The following is a 23,128-nucleotide window of genomic DNA, read 5'->3' as shown; positions in this document are numbered from 1 at the left end:
ATTATTTTAATAGCTCAGAGTTGTATGCAAGATGTATATGTTTATAAATGGCAGTGGCACGGCCACCCTGTACCTTGCACATGTTTAAAATAAAAACATGAATATATGAACCTGTGTATTATTTGAATAGCTTAGAATTGAATGCACAATAACAGGGTAGCGATGTTTATACATGGCACTAGGCCCAGTTTGATAAAACACAATTTTATACAATATATATAGTAGGGGATCCCTGCTCCATCTCTCCATCAGTTTCGGGGTCCTTGGCCTGAAAAACGTTGAAGACCCCTGCTTTATAATTTTCTATATTTCTGCATAAATATGACCTAAAAGATAATCAGATTTTCACACAAGTCCTAAAAGTAGATAAAGAGAACCCAGTTAAACAAATGAGACAAAAATATTATACTTGGTCATTTATTTATTGAGGAAAATAATCCAATATTACAGATCTGTGAGTGGCAAAAGTATGTGAACCTCGAGGATCAGCAGTTCATTTGAAGGTGAAATTAGTGTCAGGTGTTTTCAATCAATGGGATGACAATCAGGTGTGAGTGGGCACCCTGTTTTATTTAAAGAACAGGGATCTATCAAAGTCTGATCTTCACAACACATGTTTGTGGAAGTGTATCATGGCACGAACAAAGGAGATTTCTGAGGACCTCAGAAAAAGCGTTGTTGATGCTCATCAGGCTGGAAAAGGTTATAAAACCATCTCTAAAGAGTTTGGACTCCACCAATCCAAGTCAGACAGTATGTGTACAAATGGAAATTCAAGACCATTGTTACCCTCCCTATGAGTGGTCGACCAACAAAGATCACTCCAAGAGCAAGGCGTGTAATAGTCGGCAAGGTCACAAAGGACCTCAGGGTAACTTCTAAGCAACTGAAGGCCTCTCTCACCTTGGCTAATGTTAACGTTCATGAGTCCACCATCAGGAGAACACTGAACAACAGTGGTGTGCATGGCAGGGTTGCAAGGAGAAAGCCACTGCTCTCCAAAAAGAACATTGCTGCTCGTCTGAAGATCACGTGGACAAGCCAGAAGGCTATTGGAAAAATGTTTTGTGGACGGACGAGACCAAAATAGAACTTTTTGGTTTAAATGAGAAGCGTTATGTTTGGAGAAAGGAAAACACTGCATTCCAGCATAAGAACCTTATCCCATCTGTGAAACATGGTGGTGGTAGTATCATGGTTTGGGCCTGTTTTGCTGCATCTGGGCCAGGACGGCTTGCCATCGTTGATGGAACAATTAATTCTGAATTATACCAGCGAATTCTAAAGGAAAATGTCAGGACATCTGTCCATGAGCTGAATCTCAAGAGAAGGTGGGTCATGCAGCAAGAAAACGACCCTAAGCACACAAGTCGTTCTACCAAAGAATGGTTAAAGAAGAATAAAGTTAATGTTTTGGAATGGCCAAGTCAAAGTCCTGACCTTAATCCAATGGAAATGTTGTGGAAGAACCTGAAGCGAGCAGTTCATGTGAGGAAACCCACCAACATCCCAAAGTTGAAGCTGTTCTGTACGGAGGAATGGGCTAAAATTCCTCCAAGCCGGTGTGCAGGACTGATCAACAGTTACCGGAAACATTTAGTTGCAGTTATTGCTGCACAAGGGGGTCACACCAGATACTGAAAGCAAAGGTTCACATACTTTTGCCACTCTCAGATATGTAATATTGGATCATTTTCCTCAATAAATAATTGACCAAGTATAATATTTTTGTCTCATTTGTTTAACTGGGTTCTCTTTATCTACTTTTAGGACTTGTGTGAAAATCTGATGATGTTTTAGGTCATATTTATGCAGAAATATAGAAAATTCTAAAGGGTTCACAAACTTTCAAGCACCACTGTATGTGTGTGTATTGTCACTGCACAAATGTACAATGAAATTTTAGCTCATTATAGGAGAGCTAAGCCGCCGCGTACGCCGCCACTCTTGGGCATTTCAGCCCAAGGCCGTCCCATGTTAACCTAACTGCGCATCTTTGGACTGTGGGGGAAACCGGAGCACTCGAAGGAAACCCACACAGACATGGGGAGAACATGCAAACTCCACACAGAAAGGACCCCCGTCAGCTGCTGGGCTTGAACCCAGAACCTTCTTGCTGTGAGGCGGCAGTGCTAACCACTACACCACCGTTTCGCCCCTTTTCGACCCAGTAATTAGTTTATCATTAGTCCAACTCTCGACATATGGAAGTTAAAATATTAACATAGGGTTTAATCAAGGTACCAGATAAAACACATGAAACTACTGAAGAAAAAAAAAATTCAAATGGCAGGTTATGCGAAGGTGCATATACTGCTATACCTTGAGATGTGGATTTTATTCTAGCTCGTTTCAGCTTCCCAAGAGGCTTATAGACGACCTCAGCCCCTCCTGAATGTTTTCGACGCATAAGATTCAATCTGCAACAGAACCCGCATTCAGAACAGGTGGATCAGGCAAGCAATCAGTTTAAAATAAATAAATAAATACTTAATGAATTAATTCATAACGTGTGTATGAGGACTTACAGCTCCGTGACTTCCTCCACGGTTCGGCCCATTGGAATTACGTTCGGGTAAATATTAACAGGACTGATGTAGGAGAGGAAATCCTTGATCTGATTATAGAAGAATGGATTTACAGTACTGTACGCTGACCGTATATTTGTAATTACTACAAATATACCGTCTAATCATTTTGCAAAGGTCTTTCTTACCTCAGAGTAGGAGGAATGAAAAGAGAAACACGCCCTGTAGGAGCTTCCACCCATCCTGGGGGGGGGGGGGGGGGGAGGAAAAAAAAAAAAAAAGGGTCACAGTTGATTTGTTCATGCATCTTTAGTCATCGGTGATGATTGATCTGTAGCCTAGGATCAGCGTAACAGTCAAGAAGGCCTGGCTTTTCCACCCCATAGTTCCATCTTTAACCACAAAGCAACTGGTTGTGTTTAACTGAAGGGTGGGACTTCCTGTCCAACCAACCAATGAACTCTCTTTCTCTTATGATGTCTCCAGTTGTATTCAGAATGCCGTTTCTTCTGAAACTAACTTTAAACTTGAAAGAGTATAACTCCAGTCTTGAAATGGATGTAGACCTGAGCCACGCTACAGTGCAAAAGTTTACACCCCCATGTTTTCCAGATGAGGATAAAATACAAAATGCGCACGTATCCTACAACAACAAAACAGAAAAACAAACAGTCTAAACGGATGTTTTGTGATGACTCTAGCTTAGGAATTAATGTGAATAATAATAACAACAACAAGCAGTAAAGAGCTTACTTTTGTTGTGGGGTGTGCAAACTTTTGCACTGTACACAAAGTATGACCGCTTATTATTAAGCATACCCAAGACAGGTACAGATTGTGCGTTCAAGACGTGTCAAATTCACTTATATGTATAGTATATAGAGTATATGATGAATACAGCGCTGTGCAAAAGTTTTGGCACCCTATTTTTTTCTTTATGCATCTGGATTTCTATTTTATGATTTCTACATTATCAAGTCAAAACATTACAAAAACATTTTAGGAGTTCCAAATGTTAGTTGTTTTTTCCAGCACAAAATTAAATGTTACTGGAGGGGGGAAAAAAATAAGTTTGTATCTGAGCAGCATATTCCATGAGACTGCACTTTTCAGATTAAAAAAAAAAAAAGAAAACATAATGAAGTAGGGCTGTGCCGATAGACGATGCCATCGTCCATCGACGATGGTGGTCATCCATCACGATGGAGAGCCACCATCGTGATACCACGCCCCCACCTGTCATAAACATACATATACGGTATCATCTGGACCTATTTAACCTAAAAAGTTAGTTTTTTGTTAGTTTAGTTAGTTTTGTTTAATATATAAATATATTATATAACAATTATATATAAATACATAATTATATAAATCATTATAAAGTAATATCCTATTACCGCTTGTTCACGTAGGCTATGGTGCAGGGACGTGCTAGTGAACATAACATGTGGTTACACAAATACAGTATGGTACTAATAATAAATTTTGACTTCATTTTTTAGCCTACACTATACTTTTAATGTAAAATTTGTCATGTTGTTCAAACAAATAGCCACTATTAACGACTTCAGTCGGGAAATATTGCACCTTATCAAACGGCAGTGAAGCGCAGACTTCGGCAGAAGTCAAATAACTTTAATCTGGTAAACAGGCCTACTTTCAGATACAAAATGGTCCACTCTAAGCCATAATGTCAAACCAAAGGGAAGAATGAAGGTGATTCTGATAAATGTAAAGACAGTAAAAAAAAAAAAAAATCATGATTTTAAAAGCTGGTGCAATAATTCAAACACTAATAAATTGGAAAAATTAGCGCGTTCAAGTGCGCACTAAAGGCCGAAACGCATCTTCAATTGATATGGTGTAAATAAACAATGAGTAATAGCTTAAGTGTAGTTTCTTCTCATAGTTTGAATACTAGTCTTTCATTGTTAGAGCCGATTAATATCTTGCCGTGATCAGTGAGTGCTCGGGGAGGTTCGTTTCCACCTGCGCTTTGCGCAGCTCATTTCTCCGAAGCCAGCTGTGCGCAAACGCAGTGTTGACTGCTCGGCAAACTCCAAACGCTCGGTCTGTACTGGCCCTATGTTGCGCAAGCCAGTTGGTTATGGCCAGGTTCAAATTGTGCCCAAAACAACTTAACCACGGCCATTTCAATTGCCTGATGGCTGTGACAATATTCGCCCCGTTGTTATACAGGCGATCTTTTTCTCCTCTATTTTCTATTTGGCAAGTGTCTCGCGCAATGCGTCTTCTAAATTGTCCGCTGAATGTGTCTCTGGCATGAAACTCGTCTGCAGGCATTTGGACTGCATTGCCCACTCTCGGTCCACATACAGTAATGTACGGTAGCTGACATACAGGGCATCATGTTGCAGCTGGACCACATATCCGTTATCAAGGCCAAATATTCCACATCACCTAGCGCTTTTTTTTCTTTACATGCCAAAGCCTCGGATGAGTATCTAATACTTATAATAATAATAATGATAATAATATATTTAATAATGTGGTATTAAAATCCCCCCCGCCCACGATATGATCGTCCATCACGATGTTTGCACTGTAAACATCGTCGATGCCAATTAAGGGGACATCGCACAGCCCTATAATGAAGGCTGCTGGGTTTTGGTGCAAAATGAAGACGTGAGTGTGACAGTCAAAGTGTCCAGAAGAACTGTGGCTGGTTCTGGAAGATGCTCAGTAAAACCTACAGCTCATTTCCTTATTGAACTGCACTCATTGGACCTGAGACTACCATTTTTATTTTTTAAAAGCAAAGAGTCGTCTCACACCAAATATTGACTTTGTTTCATTTATTACGGCTTACTGATTACTGTTTATAGAATTTATGTTGAAACATTTCATTATTTTTAAGCCATTTTTGCTCGACAGCATTTCTTTATATGTGCCTAAGCCTTCTACACAGTATTGTATATAGATGATATTTATTGTACTTGACGATGACGTTGGTCTTCCTGGTCCGTTCTCCAAACCACATTGTGGAAGGTTTGATGCTGATGATGCGTAGCTGTGTACCATCCGGAGCTAAAGAGCCACACGGCAGTCTGTTCGCCCTGAACAACTCATCGTCCTGTCACAAACAGAAAATAAATATGTTGAAACATAAGCTGCAGAGTGGTGCGCATTAGCAGTACAGGAAGAAGTGTAACATGCCTTGGGGTGCCTGCAGGCGTGGATCTGTGTTGCTCTGTTTGTGGTCACGTGATCCAGGATTTCTGGCATTTGTCTGTACATATTCAAGCTGTTCACATGGACCTACATCAAAACCCGAGAGACTCAAATAACGATTTAAAAATATAAGAACACCAAATGTTCACCTACGCATCTAATTCATCGCTTCTTTTCCTGAATTATTAGTACCTGTGAATTAAACTCCTGCCCCAGGTTGGTGAAGAGGTACTCGTAACCATACGCTGCTTTGCAGTTCATCCAAACTACGTGGTATGGACTCAGACAAATCCAGTCTTGAACCAGTTTCCTGATACCAGTCAGACAAGCCTCCTAAAGTCACACCAACAGTCACGTTACACACAAACCTCATTACACGGATAGAACTTTATTAATATGGCAAGAACACCAAACAGACATAGTTCACTCCAAAAGTCTGTACGCTAGGTGGAGCTAATTTTTAAAAAGTTGTTAAATATGACCATCTTACCACCTAATTTTATATAATTCTGGTAAAATATTAATAAAAATGAAGAAATCTAACTGGTAGCTCAATCAGTATGAAGTTTGGCAGCCAAGCCACAGAGTCCGCCACAATTAAGTCCTGCTGTCATTAGAGGCGTTATTCAATATAGGGCCTACAATAATACTGCACTGGAATGGATTAAATATCAGTTTATTAAGGGTTTATTGCAAAGTATACAGTGAAATATACACTGTGCAATTGTTATAGTGTTAATCATTTTAAAAACTGATCACTAACATTATGGAGCTAACAGATCTAGCTGATCGCATCCCACAGTGCCGGACGACGCAAGCTGAAAATATGCTCAGGAAAAAATGCCTCAACTGGCCCGAGGTCTCCCTGTACCCATACCGAAGACACCGAGTACCTCTGAAGTCTGGATACAGAACTAGTAGATGGTAAATACTGTATGCCGCATTGCTATAAATTGTCAATGTATAAATAAACTATTTCGTTGAGTTTTTTTTAATTTACTTTATTGATAAAATACATCAAAACGAAAGTACGAATAGGCTAAAAAATTAAAAAAAAAAAAAAATTTAAAAACGCTTGTAGAATGGGTACTTCTTTTGAATACGTGTCTGTGTGCAATTATCCGAATATGTTCTGAATCTGTATTTCTGTACAATATATACAAATACAGAGCTGCCCAAGAACACGTGTCTAATTTTTCTAAAACTTACTATACACATACACGAAATAAAAGAAATCATACATTAAACAAGAAGCCATTACAGTGAGCGGTCACAGAAATGCAAAGGACTAGAATTGTGTCCGAACTATATACAGGGATGAGAATGAAAAATATTTAAAAAGTCTGAAAAAACCAGGGCGGGGCCCATGGCCCGGGGGGGCGGGGCCCATGGCCCGGGGGGGCAGGGCCCAGGGGCTAATGATTTTGGCTATTTATTTATTTATTTTCTTTATTATCAGACAGGGAGATTATTATTATTATTATTATTAGACAGGGAGATTCTTTTGTGTAATCTGAGTTGAAGTGGGTTTTGTACTTTGGTTTTTTGGGGCGCACACGCGCTCTCTCTGCCATGCCGATCCTGTAGGCTGCACTGACTCAGCTGAAAACTCCGGTCCTCGAGAAAAGAAATAAAAGCCCGCCCATACTGAAAGCTGATTGGCTTATTTTGCTGAGTAACCCAATCAGGATGCTCTTTGTCTGGCATGCGCTACATGAACAAGCACACAGGCAGTGTTGCCACATTGGGCGGTTTTAAGTGCATTTTGGCGGGTTTGGAACATATTTTGGGATGGAAAATGTTAGCAGTATCTGGCAACACTGCACACAGCCTCCCTCGCGCGCGCACATTCTAAGATGCGTGATGCAGACCTTAATGTTGCGCGCGCACGCTCAAAAACGATCATTTTGGTCTGAAAAAGTCGGAAATCCGCCGATCGGCGGAAAATTCTCATCCCTGTATATAATTACACAATTTACAATTTGTACACACGGCAACAAAATAAATATAAACGAACAACTGATGCTATAGTACTGACTAGAATATACATAAAATGGACAACTGTAAAAAGAAAATAAATAAATTACTTTTGTAATCTTCAAGTTGACTGAGCTACCATTAAAATTTAAGATATAATGCAAACTTTGTCTATATGGTTTTTAGTACAAATTAAGCATGTTCGGGGGTAAGACCAAATAAAATAAATGAAAAATAATTTGTCATTTAAGCTCCACCCTACTGTACACCCATAAAATGAATCAAAATTTTTTTTTTACTTATATCAATAAAACATTTAGTTTAGTGTTTACAGATGTTCACTAATATTACAAGAGTACTTTTGGATTCTCAAATGGGATTAGTGGTTATTATCACATCACATCACATTATCTCTAGCCGCTTTATCCTTCTACAGGGTCGCAGGCAAGCTGGAGCCTATCCCAGCTGACTACGGGCGAAAGGCGGGGTACACCCTGGACAAGTCGCCAGGTCATCACAGGGCTGACACATAGACACAGACAACCATTCACACTCTCATTCACACCTACGGTCAATTTAGAGTCACCAGTTAACCTAACCTGCATGTCTTTGGACTGTGGGGGAAACCGGAGCACCCGGAGGAAACCCACGCGGACACGGGGAGAACATGCAAACTCCACACAGAAAGGCCCTCGCCGGCCACGGGGCTCGAACCCAGGACCTTCTTGCTGTGAGGCGACAGCGCTAACCACTACACCACCGTGCCGCCCCAGTGGTTATTATTTTAGCTCTAACTTCAAAAGAGAGAAAATGCTCTTTATAGCTGTTATGACAAATGATAACGAGAACTAACTCACATCATGGATGTTCCACAAAATTAAGTGCGACTATAAACTGGAGGGGAAAATAATAAATAATAATAATAATAATAATAATAATAATAATCAAAAACATATTGCTCATTAATAGTGAAAACTGTAATTGTTGACAGATTGTAGCCAAGACATTATTTATTTTTTTTAATTAATTCAATAATTAATGTATTAATTTATTCATTATTTATTAATTACTTATTGAGCTGTTCTATCACTTTTTTTGTTTTGCACAGTTTTGGTCTTGGTTTTAGGAAAAGCACTTTCGGTTTTCTATCTGGAAATAAACAAAAATGACAATAGAAGGATTAGAATTCCTTTTAAACAAACACTTCCGGATGTTATTGGACAATAATAAACTTAAGCGTGTTGACGGCAACTCTATCATATCTCCTTTTCTAAATTAGCGCTGAATATTCTCAAATAGATCATTTATTCCAGTTTTTTTTAAAATATATACAGTACCAGTCAAAATTTTTTTCATGCAAACTTTGTTATAGATTTCTATTTTATGACTTCTACATTATTGAGTCAGTACAGAAACATTTTAGAGTCCAAACGTTCGGGTTTTTTTTTCCAGCACAAAATTAAATGTTACCGGGGGGGGGGGGGGGGGTATCTGAGAAGCGTATTCCATAAGAGCGCACTTTATAGATTAAATAAGAAAACAGAATGAAGGCTACTGGGTTTTGGTGCAAAATGAAGACGCCTGGAGCATTGGGTTGGATTTACTGGTATAGTAATCAAGTGGTTAAAATCTTACCTACAACAAAGATTTTTTTATGTGGCCACTGGAGGCCACAGTTCATCACCCATGTCCTTGAACTGTGGGGTTCCCCAGGGCTCAATCCTGGGACCATTACTATTCAACCTTTATATGCTCCCACTTGGACAAATTATTAAGAATAACTCAAACTTCCATAGCTATGCAGATGACACTCAGCTTTACTTAGCTATGTCACCTAATGACTATGCCCCTCTTGAGTCTCTTCATAGATGCATTGACCAAATTAATAAATGGATGTCTCACAAGTTTCTTCAGCTATACGCAGATAAAACTGAAGTAATTATATTTGGCAAAAAGGAGGAAAGGCTTAGGATTGTCACTGTTCTTGAAACTAAGGGGCTTAAAGCAAAGGATACTGTCAAAAACCTTGGTGTCCTTATTGACAGTGAACTTAACTTCAACAGTCATATGAAAGTGGTAAAAAAGTCTGCATTCTATCACCTAAAAACATTTCTAAACTCAGGGGTCTCATGTCAAAGCATGATCTAGAAAAACTTATTCATGCTTTCATCTCCAGTAGGGTTGATTACTAGCCTGGCTAACGCGACTTCAAAGCTCTCCGAGCATTTGGTCTGGCCAAGCTATTAAGCCAAACCGTTTCCCAGAGCCCGTGGTTGACCCGCCTCCCTGAAATGCCTCAGTTTGCTGCTGGTCGAAGCCAGAAAAGGCTGTGACGAACCTTAAACCAATCACATCACTCTTTCCTCTGACGTATGTGACGCAACGGAAACTGCTTGAGTAACTGGTAGATTAAACTCTTACCGAAGCCGGTCGGGAGCAAGGCGAAAACGTCCTTCCTTTCAATAAATACCTCCAGGGCTGCTCTTTGCTCCGTTTTCAATGAGAACTTCCCGTTGAATGCTTTCAATACAACATCTACCGCTGTAAACAATCTATGGCTTCCGGTCGCAGTTCTACTACGTCAGTGCCTTGAACACGCCTCTACCCAGGGCCGTTGGAGATGCTCAAAGTTGATTGGTTCCCGATTTTTCGGGAGCTTGGAAATGCTGTAGATAGCCTGCCTGGCCAGACTAAGCTCGGAACAGGCCCTCGTGTTGCGTCACGCTTAGGATAGGCGGGCCCAGGCTAGTTGATTACTGCAATAGCCTTTTCACAGGTCTTCCAAAAAAGACCATCAAAGAGCTTCAACTAATCCAAAATGCAGCAGCAAGGGTTCTTACAAGAACAAAAAGGGTAGTCCATATCACTCCAATCCTAAGGTCTCTGCACTGGCTCCCAGTGAGCTACAGAATTGACTTTAAGGCATTACTACTTCTATTTAAAACATTAAATGGGATGGGATCCAGCTACCTACTGGATATGTTTCAATTATATGCACCAACTAGGATCACAGGAGAAAAACTTGCTAGTAATACCAGCTGTCAAAACGAAGTGTGGTGAAGCAGCCTTTAGTTGCTATGCTGCTAAGCTTTGGAACCGACTTCCAGATGAGATCAAAAATGCTCCTACTGTTGTTAGTTTTAAATCCAGGCTCAAGACAAAGCTGTTTTCAGATGCTTTCACTCGATTAATTTTTACCTAAAGTGTAATTAATTTCCCTGAACATAATTTCTTTTAAATTTTGATTTTAATGATTTTACTTTAATTCTTTATTTTAATTTCTTTTTAATTTTGGATTTTAATGATTTCACTTTTACTTTAATTCTTTGTTACTGTTCTTATGCTTTTATTTTTTGTGAAGCACATTGAATTGCCTGTGTGTATGAAATGCGCTATACAAATAAACTTGCCTTGCCTTGCGAGTGTGACAGTCAAAGTGTCCAGAAGAACTGTGGCTGGTTCTGGAAGATGTTCAGTAAAACCTACAGCTCATTTCCGCATAAAACTGCACTCACTGGACCTCAGACTATCATTCTTTTTTTTTTTTTTTTTAAAAGCAAAGGGTCATCGCACACCCAATACTGACTGTTTCATTTATTATGGCTTACTGATTACCGTTTATAGTTTTGTTTTAATATGTTGAAACGTTTCATTTCATTATTTTTAAGCCATTTTTGGTCGACAGCATTTCTTTGTGTGCTTAAGACTTCTGCACACTTCTGTATATTTGACATTTTAGATTCTTCAGCGTATCCAACGTTTACCTTCATGACACTTTGTACACTATTGGCGTTATCTTAAAGTGCCATTCCACCATTGGATGTATTCTTTGGCATAAAATACAATATATTTTATGACATGACTAGACAGAGAAATCTTTTAGCTTCAAAATGATATATCAAACATAATTTGACAACGACAAGTATATTAATTTTGCGACCAAAGTCACCTACCCTTTTAATTTCCGCGCGGTAGTGAAACGTGATGTCATCGGCAGGTTCCCCTTCTTGTGTACCACGTGTCGGTCTATTTTTAGACCAGGAAACCCCCAAAGTGAGAGAGTCATTTCTCCTCGTATATGGGGGCCAAAAAAAATTGCGAAAAATTGAGTTAATCTTTCAGTTAGCTAGATTTATTGGTATTAGCTAGATTTATTGGTATTATTTTTATCGAGTTCTATCCGCCATTGCTGATAATATGTGCCACGTCACACGTCACGTGGTACACAAGAAGGGGAACCTGCCGATGACATCGCGCGCGGAAATTAAAAGGGTAGGTGACTTTGGTCGCAAAATTAATATACTTGTCATTGTCAAAAAATTATGTTTGATATATCATTTTGAAGCTAAAAGATTTCTCTGTCTAGTCATGTTGTCATAAAATATATTGTATTTTATGCCAAAGAATACATCCAATGGTGGAATGGCACTTTAACCAGCTTCATGAGGTCATCACCTGGAATACTTTTCAATTCACAGCTGTGCCTCGTCAAAAGTTAATTAGTGGACGAGTTTCTTGCCTTCTTAAAGCGTTTGAGATCAAACAGTAAATAATAAAAACACAGTAAATAGCTCTATTCCACAACTGTAGTAATCATGTAGTTCATGTCAAGAACCAAACAACTAAGTAAAGAGAAACGACATCCATCATTACTTTAAGCTATGTAGTGTATTTTAATGAATATAAATAAATAAACCATTGAATTAGAAAGTGTGTCCAAATTTTTGATTGGTACTGTAAGTAATCAGTCATAACTCAGCTCGAACAAAACACTCGCTTCTTTCTTTCGGCACTTAACATTCTGGATTGTTATCTCATTGCAAGAAACACCTACACTGAACGTTTCTTTCTTCCTAGAACTCTGTTTTTGGAGATAAATTGTTAGTTACAAGGATGTTTTCTCTCAGGATATATTCTTCAGAAGAATGTGTGGAATACAAATCATTTCCTCTCGACCGTATAACCGTGATAGAAGGCCAGTTCAGAAATGCTCACCCTGCTAGGGATCTGATAGAACCTGGGGTCGTAGAACGTGCTGTCCAAATACACACTCTGAATGTCTTTCACTCTGTAATAAGGAGTACGGAGAGGAGAAATCACATTAAACATCTTCCAAAGTGAAAAAACACTGGGCGCATCTACAAATTTATCACGATTAGTGTATATAATGTGATAATGTACAGTCCCTGCTGTGCTGTAGTTTACTTCCCACAATGTAAAAGTATTACAGAAACATCCAGTGGTATTCTTTACATTAATCCCCCCCGCAAATCTGTACAGACAAGGTGAGCTGCAATACAAAACTGATTTTAGGTCACTAATATATATAACTAGACCGGACAATTCCCCGGGGGAAATTGTGAGAGGATGCAGTGCGCGAAGCAATTCGGTCACGCATGTTCGCTGGCCGTGAATGTGTGACCTGCAATGATGTTTCAATGCAATGATTATGTGTGTGCTTGAGACAGCAGCCGTCATGAAGAAGAGCTATTCAAGAGTATAAACAAAGTGACTACAGGCGGAAATTAGCATGTACTGCTATAACCTGGTACAGACATCTGTCCTTACCACAAGGATAATGTTTAATTTGTGCACTGTCCCTTTTAAAAATAAAATAAACTCTAAACTCTAAGAACAGTGTTTGTAGTTTGTATGTACGAACAGAAGTGTTCCTAATAAAGTGGGCGGCTAAGGTGAAGTGTCATGCCGACTGAGGCTGGTTTTTTTTTTTTCACAAAAAAAGAAATTCACAAAATTCTTTCACAGTGAGCGCTAGAAGGGTCTCCTGAATAGACTGATGTAATTTTTTGTCTGTAGTGTTAAAATTGAGAGACTTTTCTGTCACGTATATAATGGGCGTCAATGAGCTAAGACACACAAGGTCTTGAATTTTGTGCTGTGTTTTACTACGGAACAGGCCTCGAACAATGACAAATAACTCGACAACGGAAGCAGCTATTCACAAAATTCTTTCACAGTGAGCGCTAGAAGGGTCTCCTGAATAAAATGATGTATTTTTTTGTCTGTAGTGTTAAAAATAACGACACTAGAGCGATTTAAAAATGAGTGACTTTTCTCTCACGTTTATAATGGGTGTCAATGAAGCCTGTCAGCTGCCCTGTCCTCAGTTTGACGCTTGTCATTCAAAAACTGTAAATCCTATCGTTTAGGTAGACACATTGTGTGAATCAGGACAAGTTTTACTACTACTTTTGAGAAAATCATGTCTGTAGAGTGAAATTTGTGGCTGAAAACACAGTTTAAGCGAAAAAGTTTGAGCTTTATTTTCAACCTCTCTCCACTCTAAGTTAACGAGCTGCACTGGTGTGTAACGCAATAGACACCCATTCAAAAGCCGGATTTTCTCCCAGAACCCACATGGCGTTTGAGCCGGGACTGATCCGAAAGTGTAGAACCTAGCAGAAAAGTTGAATGCCAGATCCACAGAGGAGAAATTTTCCTACGTTTTAGAGTTTGAATCACGTCTCTAGGTGAAAGCATGCCAGAGCAGTGGATGTTTGAAAAAGTGCTTTTTTTTCAATTAATTCCATAGAAATGAATGGGGTTTTTTTGGACGATTTTTTCGCGACTGTCGCGAAAAAAATCGTATTCTGTAGAGAAAAGTAATAGCATAGCGAGTCCGATCGAGCCGCACGTTTTGATATATTGTTTGTCTGTGTGCGACGTACAGTTATTGAGTTAATCGAAATCGAAAATTGCATAGGAAGAAGAAGAAGAATACGTAGAAGAACAATAGTTGCAGTGCTTTGCACTGCATCCTAAATATATAAAATATTACACACAACTTATTTGGCCAACATTTTTCCAAAATTTAACTTTACAATAGAGGTCTGCGCGGGACAGAATTTTCAGTCCCGCTCCCACAAAGAATTATGATTCAGTCCCGCTCCCACCCGCGCCTGCCGTATTTTGTCCCGCTCCCGCCCGCAAATCCCGCATGATGCAGATGTTCGCGTTATTTCTCACCAAAGTTCTTGTCATTGGCTTAGGGAATTAAACATGCTGAGCTCTGCGTCGTACACGAGTGAGAACGACTTCCAAATGTCTGATTTCAGGACTCTTGACTCTTTAACGGTAAATGTACCTCTTTTTAAAGCAGCACTTACTTCTGAAGCACTGTGAGCGTCACTAGAGAAGCTCTGCTCTTCTGCCATGATCGGAGATCTCAAACACGGAAGAGCGGAAAGGTATCGGAAACGTACGCGAGATTAGACCACATCCGCAAATTTAGGCATCTTAAAATGTTTTTATTAATGCCAAATAAAATATCCAGCACAAATTATATACGATAGACATAAATTAATAATTTATAAATTTTATTTTAAACACGTTTTTAGTTCGCGGGACTGCAGCTTATCACCTCTCCCGCCCGCTCCCGCATTGTGCACTCCCCCTCCCGCCCGCGCCCGCAATGAGCTTTCAAAATTTGTCCCGCGCCGCACTGCTTTGCATCGGGTCCCGCGGGACTGCAGGGCTCTACTTTACAAGTTTTCCAAATTCGGGGGGGGGGGATGAAGGGTATTATTCAAAGTCTCATCAGTGGCAACTTGGTAACGCTGGGATTTGAAATCACAACCTTCTGACCAGTAGCCTGAAGCCTTAAAACTTAGAGATGAAAGTGGAGCAAAGAAAAAAAAATCCTGAACTTTTGAAAGTCAAACTAAAGCCTAGGTCACAACCGGACGTACGATTTTTTGGCCGTGCGATTTTTGGCGTTTCCTAAATTGCTAAGTTTTTTTTGTTCATGGAGAAAGACGCACGTTGGCCGTAAGTTTGTCTTGCAACCTGAAAAAAAACGTAAGCGCCCGTAGAGTTTGTTTGACATGACAAAGAACCTCTGCGGCCGGTCTGCGGCCAGTCTATGGCTCGAAAATCAGCACGTCACACGCGCACCCTCCGTGCGTTTCTTGCGTTTTTTGCACGTAGACCGGCCGTAGGAGCACGTACGGCCGGTTGTGACCGAGGCTTAAGATGGGGGGCACCGTCCCCCGAAAAAATTTTGATAACATAACACGCAAACCCCTGCATTCTAGTGCATTTTAGTACTTATTTTCACTAAAACAAGTTATAACTTTTAAGCCTTTTTCTTTCATGTACATTAATGATTAACATGTCAAAAATATCAAATTTAATTCCCCTAGTTAATGAGTAATTTTCAGCAGGGCATTGTTCTAAATTCAGAATTTTCACTATTGGATGTCAAAACTTATATAAAAAGTGATGCTGTCGCATCTTATGTGCAATACTGCATATATGTTTAGAAAATAATAATTCTACTGATATTAAATAGTTACACAAAAGAAAGACCATGTTTTCTAAAGCACGATATTGCGATAAAATCTCGTTCACATATCATGAGGTATATATAAGCATATAAGGTCTCGTACACACCAGCAAGCATTGCTAGACTACAAAACTGTCGCCAAACGTAAACAAGCCGCGCGATCGCAAAACCGAATTTCTATGAAACGGAACGCGAAAAATCCAAAAAATAAACTTCTCCATTCGGAAAACCGGAGATTTACAAGAGTTTTATCAAATATCCGGATTTCCAGGTAAATCCGGAAGACTTTCATCTATAAAAACTACACGGCCTTTCAATTTCATAAAAATCAGTGAAATTTAGTTCCCTCTGAAATTTGGTCATTGTGATACATGTTTATTTCTGTAATACCTCATAAAATATACTTCCCAGCCATTCCATGGCTGGGAAGTTATTTAATTTGAGGGGATTAAAGCAAATAATGTGCATGAAATCACTCAGTTCGTGCAGTCAAGCAGACAGAGGAAGTCCATGTGCATGCACAGGCAGCGTGCACTGACAGTTCCATCATTCTGTCGCTAAACGAACAGCTGATCACACCGAGGTGCTCGCTGAGCGCCGATATTTATTAGTTTGGTCCTGCGTTTCCTTTCCTTCGTATAGAACATAACGTCTTTTCTTCTCGCTTTCTTTCCGTTACTGTAGTCGGCCTTTCACATTTCGCACACTCGCGTCCTCCATTTTTCTCTCCAGTTTCAAATTTGTATCCCACAATGCGTTGCGCGAACGGGGAAAGCCCATGATGCATGATGTAGTATCTTGTATTGGGTCATGGTGAAGCAGGAAAAAATAGCAGAGAATTTAGGGCCATGTGGCTCTAAATTCATTAATTGTTCTATTTAAAAACAACAACAAAAAAAAACTAACAAAATTGGAAGTCTGTGATTCAAATTCAGTAGCTTTCGGTCCACTAAACAAAAATAATTGGGTGTCGGGGAAAATTCTTTTTATGACCTACACTTGAAAAACCTGAAAGGCCGTCTAGCTTTAATCACTGAACCACCATATCCCTTTAGCTCGTTGGTGAAAAACTTCTCATCAGAAGTGAACATTATTCCACATTCTTTCCTCACTTTCATCAGTGTTTTGCAGTCATGTCACACTAAAATGCAACCACAGCAACAATAAGTCCGTTCTCCTCGAGCTATCTGGCAGGAAACTCGTACAGACTTCATACACTGGTGCTACAAACCCGAATGCGACGGAGCACCAGGAAGCAGGAGGATGTGGAAATGGGTCACACCAAACTACATGCAGCGCTACGCACCTGTTTCCAGAGTGCAGGTGCTCCATCCTCGCTACATCTCCAGCAGCCAGTCGAAAATCACCGGTGTACAGCACAGTGCCCCGAGCTCCCTCAAACAGAAACCTGCAGGAAGACAAAGGCAAATATACACAAGTACATTTAAAGGAGAACTGAAGGCAAATTTTTTATTATCAAAATTCTATTTCTCATTTTATTAAATATAGGAATGCATTTTTGATCGCTATTTTGTCGCTGCTGTAGCAAGTTCTGAGTGTTTGAAATATGCTCTGTAATATATCAGTCCATATGTCAAAGCGACGGCCGTAAACGAGATTCGTTGAGACCTGTGCGAGACATCGTAGGATAGAAGTAAAACGTACAGCGGAAATCAAAGTGACCGACATCTGCCAACGTTGCCAAAAGATGCGGGTGTCCTCTTTCGAATGCTGACGTAATCAAGCCGGAAGTTTTGTTTTGATAGCAATCAGGAAAGTTTTAAGAAAGTCGGCAGTAATCGTCATTTAAACTCGTTTTTGTGCAATACTTCGTTTGGAAAACAGTTTTCAAAATGGCGGCACTGACACCTGGCTGACGCTTCACGTTTCGAAGTCTCGCACAAGTCTCGTCAAGATCGCGCGGATAAGCGACGCCTGCCGTGGACCAAACGAACTAAATTCAACACGGCTAAAAACCGAATAGGCCGATAAGGATAATATTTAATTGCAATTAGTTGCCAATACGAGTCACGATACAAGGTTACTAAAACCGAAAACGTAATTGAATAACACGTGAATTAAGAAATAAAGCAAATTCAAAAATGACGTCAGTTCTCCTTTAAACCTATCTATTGACAAAACTCATGTTAGCCTACGATAAGCTGTACTGTGAGAAGTGGAGCAAGGTACAGTATATACACATATAGAACCAGTCAAAAGTTTAGACAGACCTTCTAATTAAATGATTTTTCTTTATTTTTATTAACCCATTGACGCCGGATCCTGCGTCATGCAACATTGCCCCTAGCGCCGGTTGTTGCATAACGCAGCATTGTTGATTTTGTCATCATTTTCAAGACTCATCTATGTGTTAACAAATGTGTTAGTGTTAATGCTGAATGAGCATGATCCAATAAAAGCAGAGAATTTTATCTTTTAAATGCAACTTATTTCATGTCTTTATGTGCTTCAGAGGCTGAGATATTGAATTTTTCATAGGCGTTTTCAATTAATTACTTTTATTTCAGAAAACCCTCAGGCAGATGGGGACCTTTTCTAAAAACTGGCTTAGGCATTTGCAGACGTTTTTTTGCAGGCGTTTCAGGCATCAATGGGTTAATTAAAATCGACTTCATGTCTTAAAAGGAGTACGCCACCCCCAGGTGAAACTGAGTCAGTCCTTGCAGTCCCTAGAGTTGGATGAGTGAGCCAAAGCGTTTTGTAGCCGACCCAGCCATTGTCCTGATCTAGAAACGCCCCGGTTAGCTTTAGCTTAGCGTAGTCGCTGTAATCCGGCGTGTCCAGCTAGCATTGTCGTTGCAAAAGTGAATCAAATAACTCAAGATTTTTTATAATTATTTCTCATGACTTGTACATTCACATCGAGTACACATATCAATGCAAATTAACACGAAGGGATTTACTAGACCAATTTATATCTGGAACTATTTTCGGCCACAGCACAGGCAAAGCACCGCTGCAGGCGCAAAGACACCAGTGTTTTCCAGTGTTATAATAATAATAATAATAATAATAATAATAAATTAAAATTTATATACCGCCTTTCAAAAAACTCAAGGACGCTTTACAATAGTGGACAAAAAGAAAAAAATAAATAAATTAAAAAAGTCCACCAAGTAGGGGTCAGGATGTAATTCCCATGGTGTAGCAGCCACAGTCCCACCAAAAGGCGCACGAAAACAAGTCCCACATCTCCAGCACCGCCGTCGTGACACCGTCAGCAACATCGCTCAGAACATCACGCCATGGATCCACAAAGCGAGCAGAGAAGCTCCGCCACGCAAAGCGCTGGTGTGTCCCAAACCGTCTGCACAGCCGCCGCGACACCACCAAGCAACACTGCTCAGAACATCACGCCAAGCGTTAAAGCGCAGAGCGCTGGACAACCATGATGAAAATGAGCAACGAGCTCACTGCAGTCCACAGCTGGGAGCGCAGGCATCACCCACAGCGAACCAAGGCCTGGAGGGAACCGACGCCCAAAACTAGGTCCGGAGCTACACCACAACCGGCGGACAAAACACTCAAACAAACATCAAACTACACAAATACACAGAAAAAAAAATAGAAAAAGAAATAAAATAAAACAAAAAAAGCTCCGGTGAGAAGCGGCAGCCAGAACGCGCACGACGTACTCTCAACCGGAAACGGAAACAAAAAAAAAAATTGTTTTGAAAATTTCCTTCCAGTTCTCCTGTGAGATTGTGATGTTGCCTTCAGTTTCCCATCTTGATTTTACATTAGATATATTTTCTTTGTTAAGAGATTGAAGACTTGGGTATAATTTTGAAATTATCTTCTTAAAAGGTTCATCTTTATAAGCTTTTACAAATACCTGTAGAATATCGTTTTCAGATTCATAATTTTTTATAACGTTTTTCCTGATATAGTCTCTTATTTGTAGATATCTGAAGAGGCCCTGGTTCTGTAGACCAAAATTATCCTTGAGATCTTGGAAACTTCTAACCGTACCTTTACTTATTAGTGAATAGTATGTTGTAAGCCCTAAGGAGGTCCATTCCTTGAATCTATGATCGTGTTGACTAGTACTTTTATTATTTACCATTTGATCTCAAACGCATTAAGAAGGCAAGAAACTCGTCCACTAATAAACTTTTGACGAGGCACAGCTGATAATTGAAAAGCACTCCAGGTGCCTACCTCATGAAGCTGGTTAAGATAACGCCAGTAGTGTACAAAGCGTCATCAAGGTAAACGCCAAATATGAAACGTTTCAACATCAACACAGCTATATACAACGGAGCGACCTGGCAGCCAAAATTCTCTCAAAATCTTCTGCTTTTAATGAAGCAAACCTCATTGCCATGTTTGAACTGTCCCAGTCACTCACGAGCGTGGAAATTTTACATCTCCGATGTGTCTCTTTTCCAGTTTTTCGATGACCGTTGGTATGTTTTTCTCTTGTAAATATGCATGAAGAATATATAATGAAGTTCTGAGAGCTTTTCGGGTGTTCAGTGCATCTTTAGTTTCAGTTTATTTATTTAGCACTTAAACCGAGCACTGAATTAACCTCGTCTTCTCTCTTTCCTGGCGGTCAAAGAAATGATTCTGTGCATGCGCAGCAGAAAAGTTTTGCCGTTGGATCTTCGCGTAAGCTCTGACGTGTGATGTCGTGTTGTCTTGACAACGTGCAATATATTATTTACCAGCTTCAGGTCGGTCCGTATTGTGAAATACCGTGACCAAGGTCTTGAAAATACTGACCGAGGCCTCTGGGCCGAGGTCACGGTATTTCACGATATGGACCGACCTTAAGCTGGTAAATAATAAATTTTTTTTTCTTTACCAAATTCTAACAGAAAATGAGAGCGCCCAAAAGGGAAACCATATTTCAGATAGCGCTGGATACTTCTCTAGAAAGACGTGAGTGAGGATGGCTCATACACATCGCCATTTTTCTTTGTTGCGGATATGAAAAAGTTGCACAGCAACATGTTTAGTTCTTCGCCAGGTATGTCTTCCACCTTTCGATCTTCATTTAGGTTTCGACAGAACTTCCCAAAGACATTGAGGTCGTAGGTCGTCTTTTTTGTTGCATTTTCTGCCCTTTGCTCCTCAATAAACTGCTGGATTTGCTCGGCGTTAGCAACAGTTACAGGTTTTCGGCTTTCTCCTGAAATGTTTTCTTTTATTTCGTCTTCATCAGGGTAGTAAAACTCGCTTTCGCTGTCCACGCTGTAAAATTAATGCTATTATACTGAGAAATGCAAAAATAAATGTTGACAAAAATTGCCACCATGTTTGTTGTTGTGAACGAGCGAGTCGCCAAAGGTCTGTAACCGGGGTCTGGATTGTAGGATTCCGGACCACTCGCGAGCCAATCAGAGCGCACGATTTGATGGAAACCAGACCACGAAAAAAATAATTCACAATATTGCACGCTCATTCTCCATTGAGGAAAGTGACGTAATACATGAATAAGTGATATGATAATCGATAAACCCACTAGATGGAAAAGAATACATGTTATTTACCAGCTGGGAGGTCCGTATGGTGAAATACCGTGACTGAGGTCTTGAAAGTACTGAGCGAGGCCCTCTGGGCCGAGGTCACGGTATTTCACCATACGGACCGACCTTAAGCTGGTAAATAATATATTTATTTTTTCTTTACAAAATTCTAACAGAAAACGAGAGCGCCCGAAAGGGAAAACCGAGCCGAGCCGCCATTTTGAATCCTCATTCACGGCTGTAATGCAAATGGCTTCCTCCTCGGTATACAAGTGCACTTCCATGGCAGGAAAAAAAACTACATTTTGCCGCCTATGTAGTCCCCTATTTATACAAATAGGAGTCATTCAGGATTCAGCCATGTTTTTGCTCGGCGTTAGCAACAGTTAGAGGTTTTTAGCTTTCTCCTGAAATGCTTTCTTTTATTTCTTCTTCCTCAGGGTAGTAAAACTCGCTTTTGCTGTGAACACTGTCGTTATCGCTGTCCATGATGTAAAATTAATGCTATTCTCCTGAGAAATGCTGGCAAAAATTTATACGATTTTTGATAAAACTCTTATAAATAGATCTTAGAAAAAAAGATAAACGTTGACAAAAAACGCTACCATGTTTGTTGTTGTTGTGAACGAGCGAGTCGCCAGAGGTCCGTAACCAGGGTCCGTATCGTAGGATACGGACCCGCTCGCCAGCCAATCAGAGAGCAGGATTTGATGGAAACCGGACCACGAAAAAAATAAATGTTTTTATTCCATGGGAAAAGTGGCCCGTATGTATAATAATTAAATATTATTATACAGCATTTCTTTCATATAAAATCAGTCAAATTATAGTACTGTGTTTGGGATATATTATGATTAGCGCTGCTGTTAACAATAACTGCTTACATGACTGATCCAGGGCAGTGTCCAGCCGGCAGTAATGTCACAACAACATCTTCCACCTGGGAATAGAAGACAAGATGGCAATTAATGAAACTGGAACAGATTTACATAAGCAGTGTGATTCATGGGAATTATACAATGCTGTTCCTCCCAGGATTCCTGTTTACACCACACAGATCCTCCATGAGCTTCAGGACACAGGTCTTGTGTCTGAAATGGTTCCTACTTCCTGTTCTCTAGAGAACAGGACATATGAGTGTACTACATCCTCAAGGCTTGGGATCGAACATACTGTATGAACTTTTGTGCTGGATGTTGTCCGCTATGCGCACGTGCACACACACGTCACTATAACTAAGCAAATGTTTGTATTTGGAGTATTTCCTCATTAGGTTTCTACCATGTTTTGCACATACCCAAGTGTCAAACTCCGACATTTAAAAAAAAAAGAAAAGACGCATGACATCACTTCTTTGTGCAATATGCAAAATGATCATTTTTTTTTCTGGCTGGGCTCCGACCCAAACTGATAATCACATCATCAGTTTTTCTTTGGCTAATCAGACAGAAGGTACACCAACACTCTTGCCAGAGCAGTTTGGGGTTAGGTCCCTGGGCACTTCAGCCAGTCCTGGTAGTTCAGGGATTCAAACCAGCAACCTTTTGTTCCCAAAGCTATTTGTCTAATCATTAGGCCATGGCTTCCCCATATGGAGCCATGATAATAAAGCTAGCTTTAAAAACTTCCTA

At 40.0% G+C, this 23,128-nt stretch overlaps 1 protein-coding gene across 3 annotated transcripts in view; it reads right to left on the bottom strand.

The window, feature by feature from the left end:
- The window catches only part of dclre1c (DNA cross-link repair 1C, PSO2 homolog (S. cerevisiae)), a 46,111-nt gene that overhangs the window by 17,734 nt on the left and 5,249 nt on the right, over positions 1-23,128 (bottom strand). For all 3 annotated transcript variants that reach the window (XM_060903365.1, XM_060903367.1, XM_060903368.1), the window contains 9 exons: positions 22,382-22,437; positions 17,309-17,410; positions 12,693-12,765; positions 5,913-6,053; positions 5,706-5,807; positions 5,486-5,622; positions 2,717-2,771; positions 2,529-2,617; positions 2,323-2,420 (listed from right to left, as the gene is read on the bottom strand). In XM_060903365.1, the coding sequence (XP_060759348.1) occupies positions 2,323-2,420; positions 2,529-2,617; positions 2,717-2,771; positions 5,486-5,622; positions 5,706-5,807; positions 5,913-6,053; positions 12,693-12,765; positions 17,309-17,410; positions 22,382-22,437 (853 nt within the window). The remainder of the gene's footprint in view (positions 1-2,322; positions 2,421-2,528; positions 2,618-2,716; positions 2,772-5,485; positions 5,623-5,705; positions 5,808-5,912; positions 6,054-12,692; positions 12,766-17,308; positions 17,411-22,381; positions 22,438-23,128) is intronic.

This window comes from Neoarius graeffei, chromosome 21 (assembly GCF_027579695.1).
Source record: "Neoarius graeffei isolate fNeoGra1 chromosome 21, fNeoGra1.pri, whole genome shotgun sequence".
NCBI lineage: Eukaryota > Metazoa > Chordata > Actinopteri > Siluriformes > Ariidae > Neoarius > Neoarius graeffei.
The sequence above is the reverse complement of the archived record's forward strand: the minus strand, read 5'-3'. Positions and strand labels throughout refer to the sequence as shown.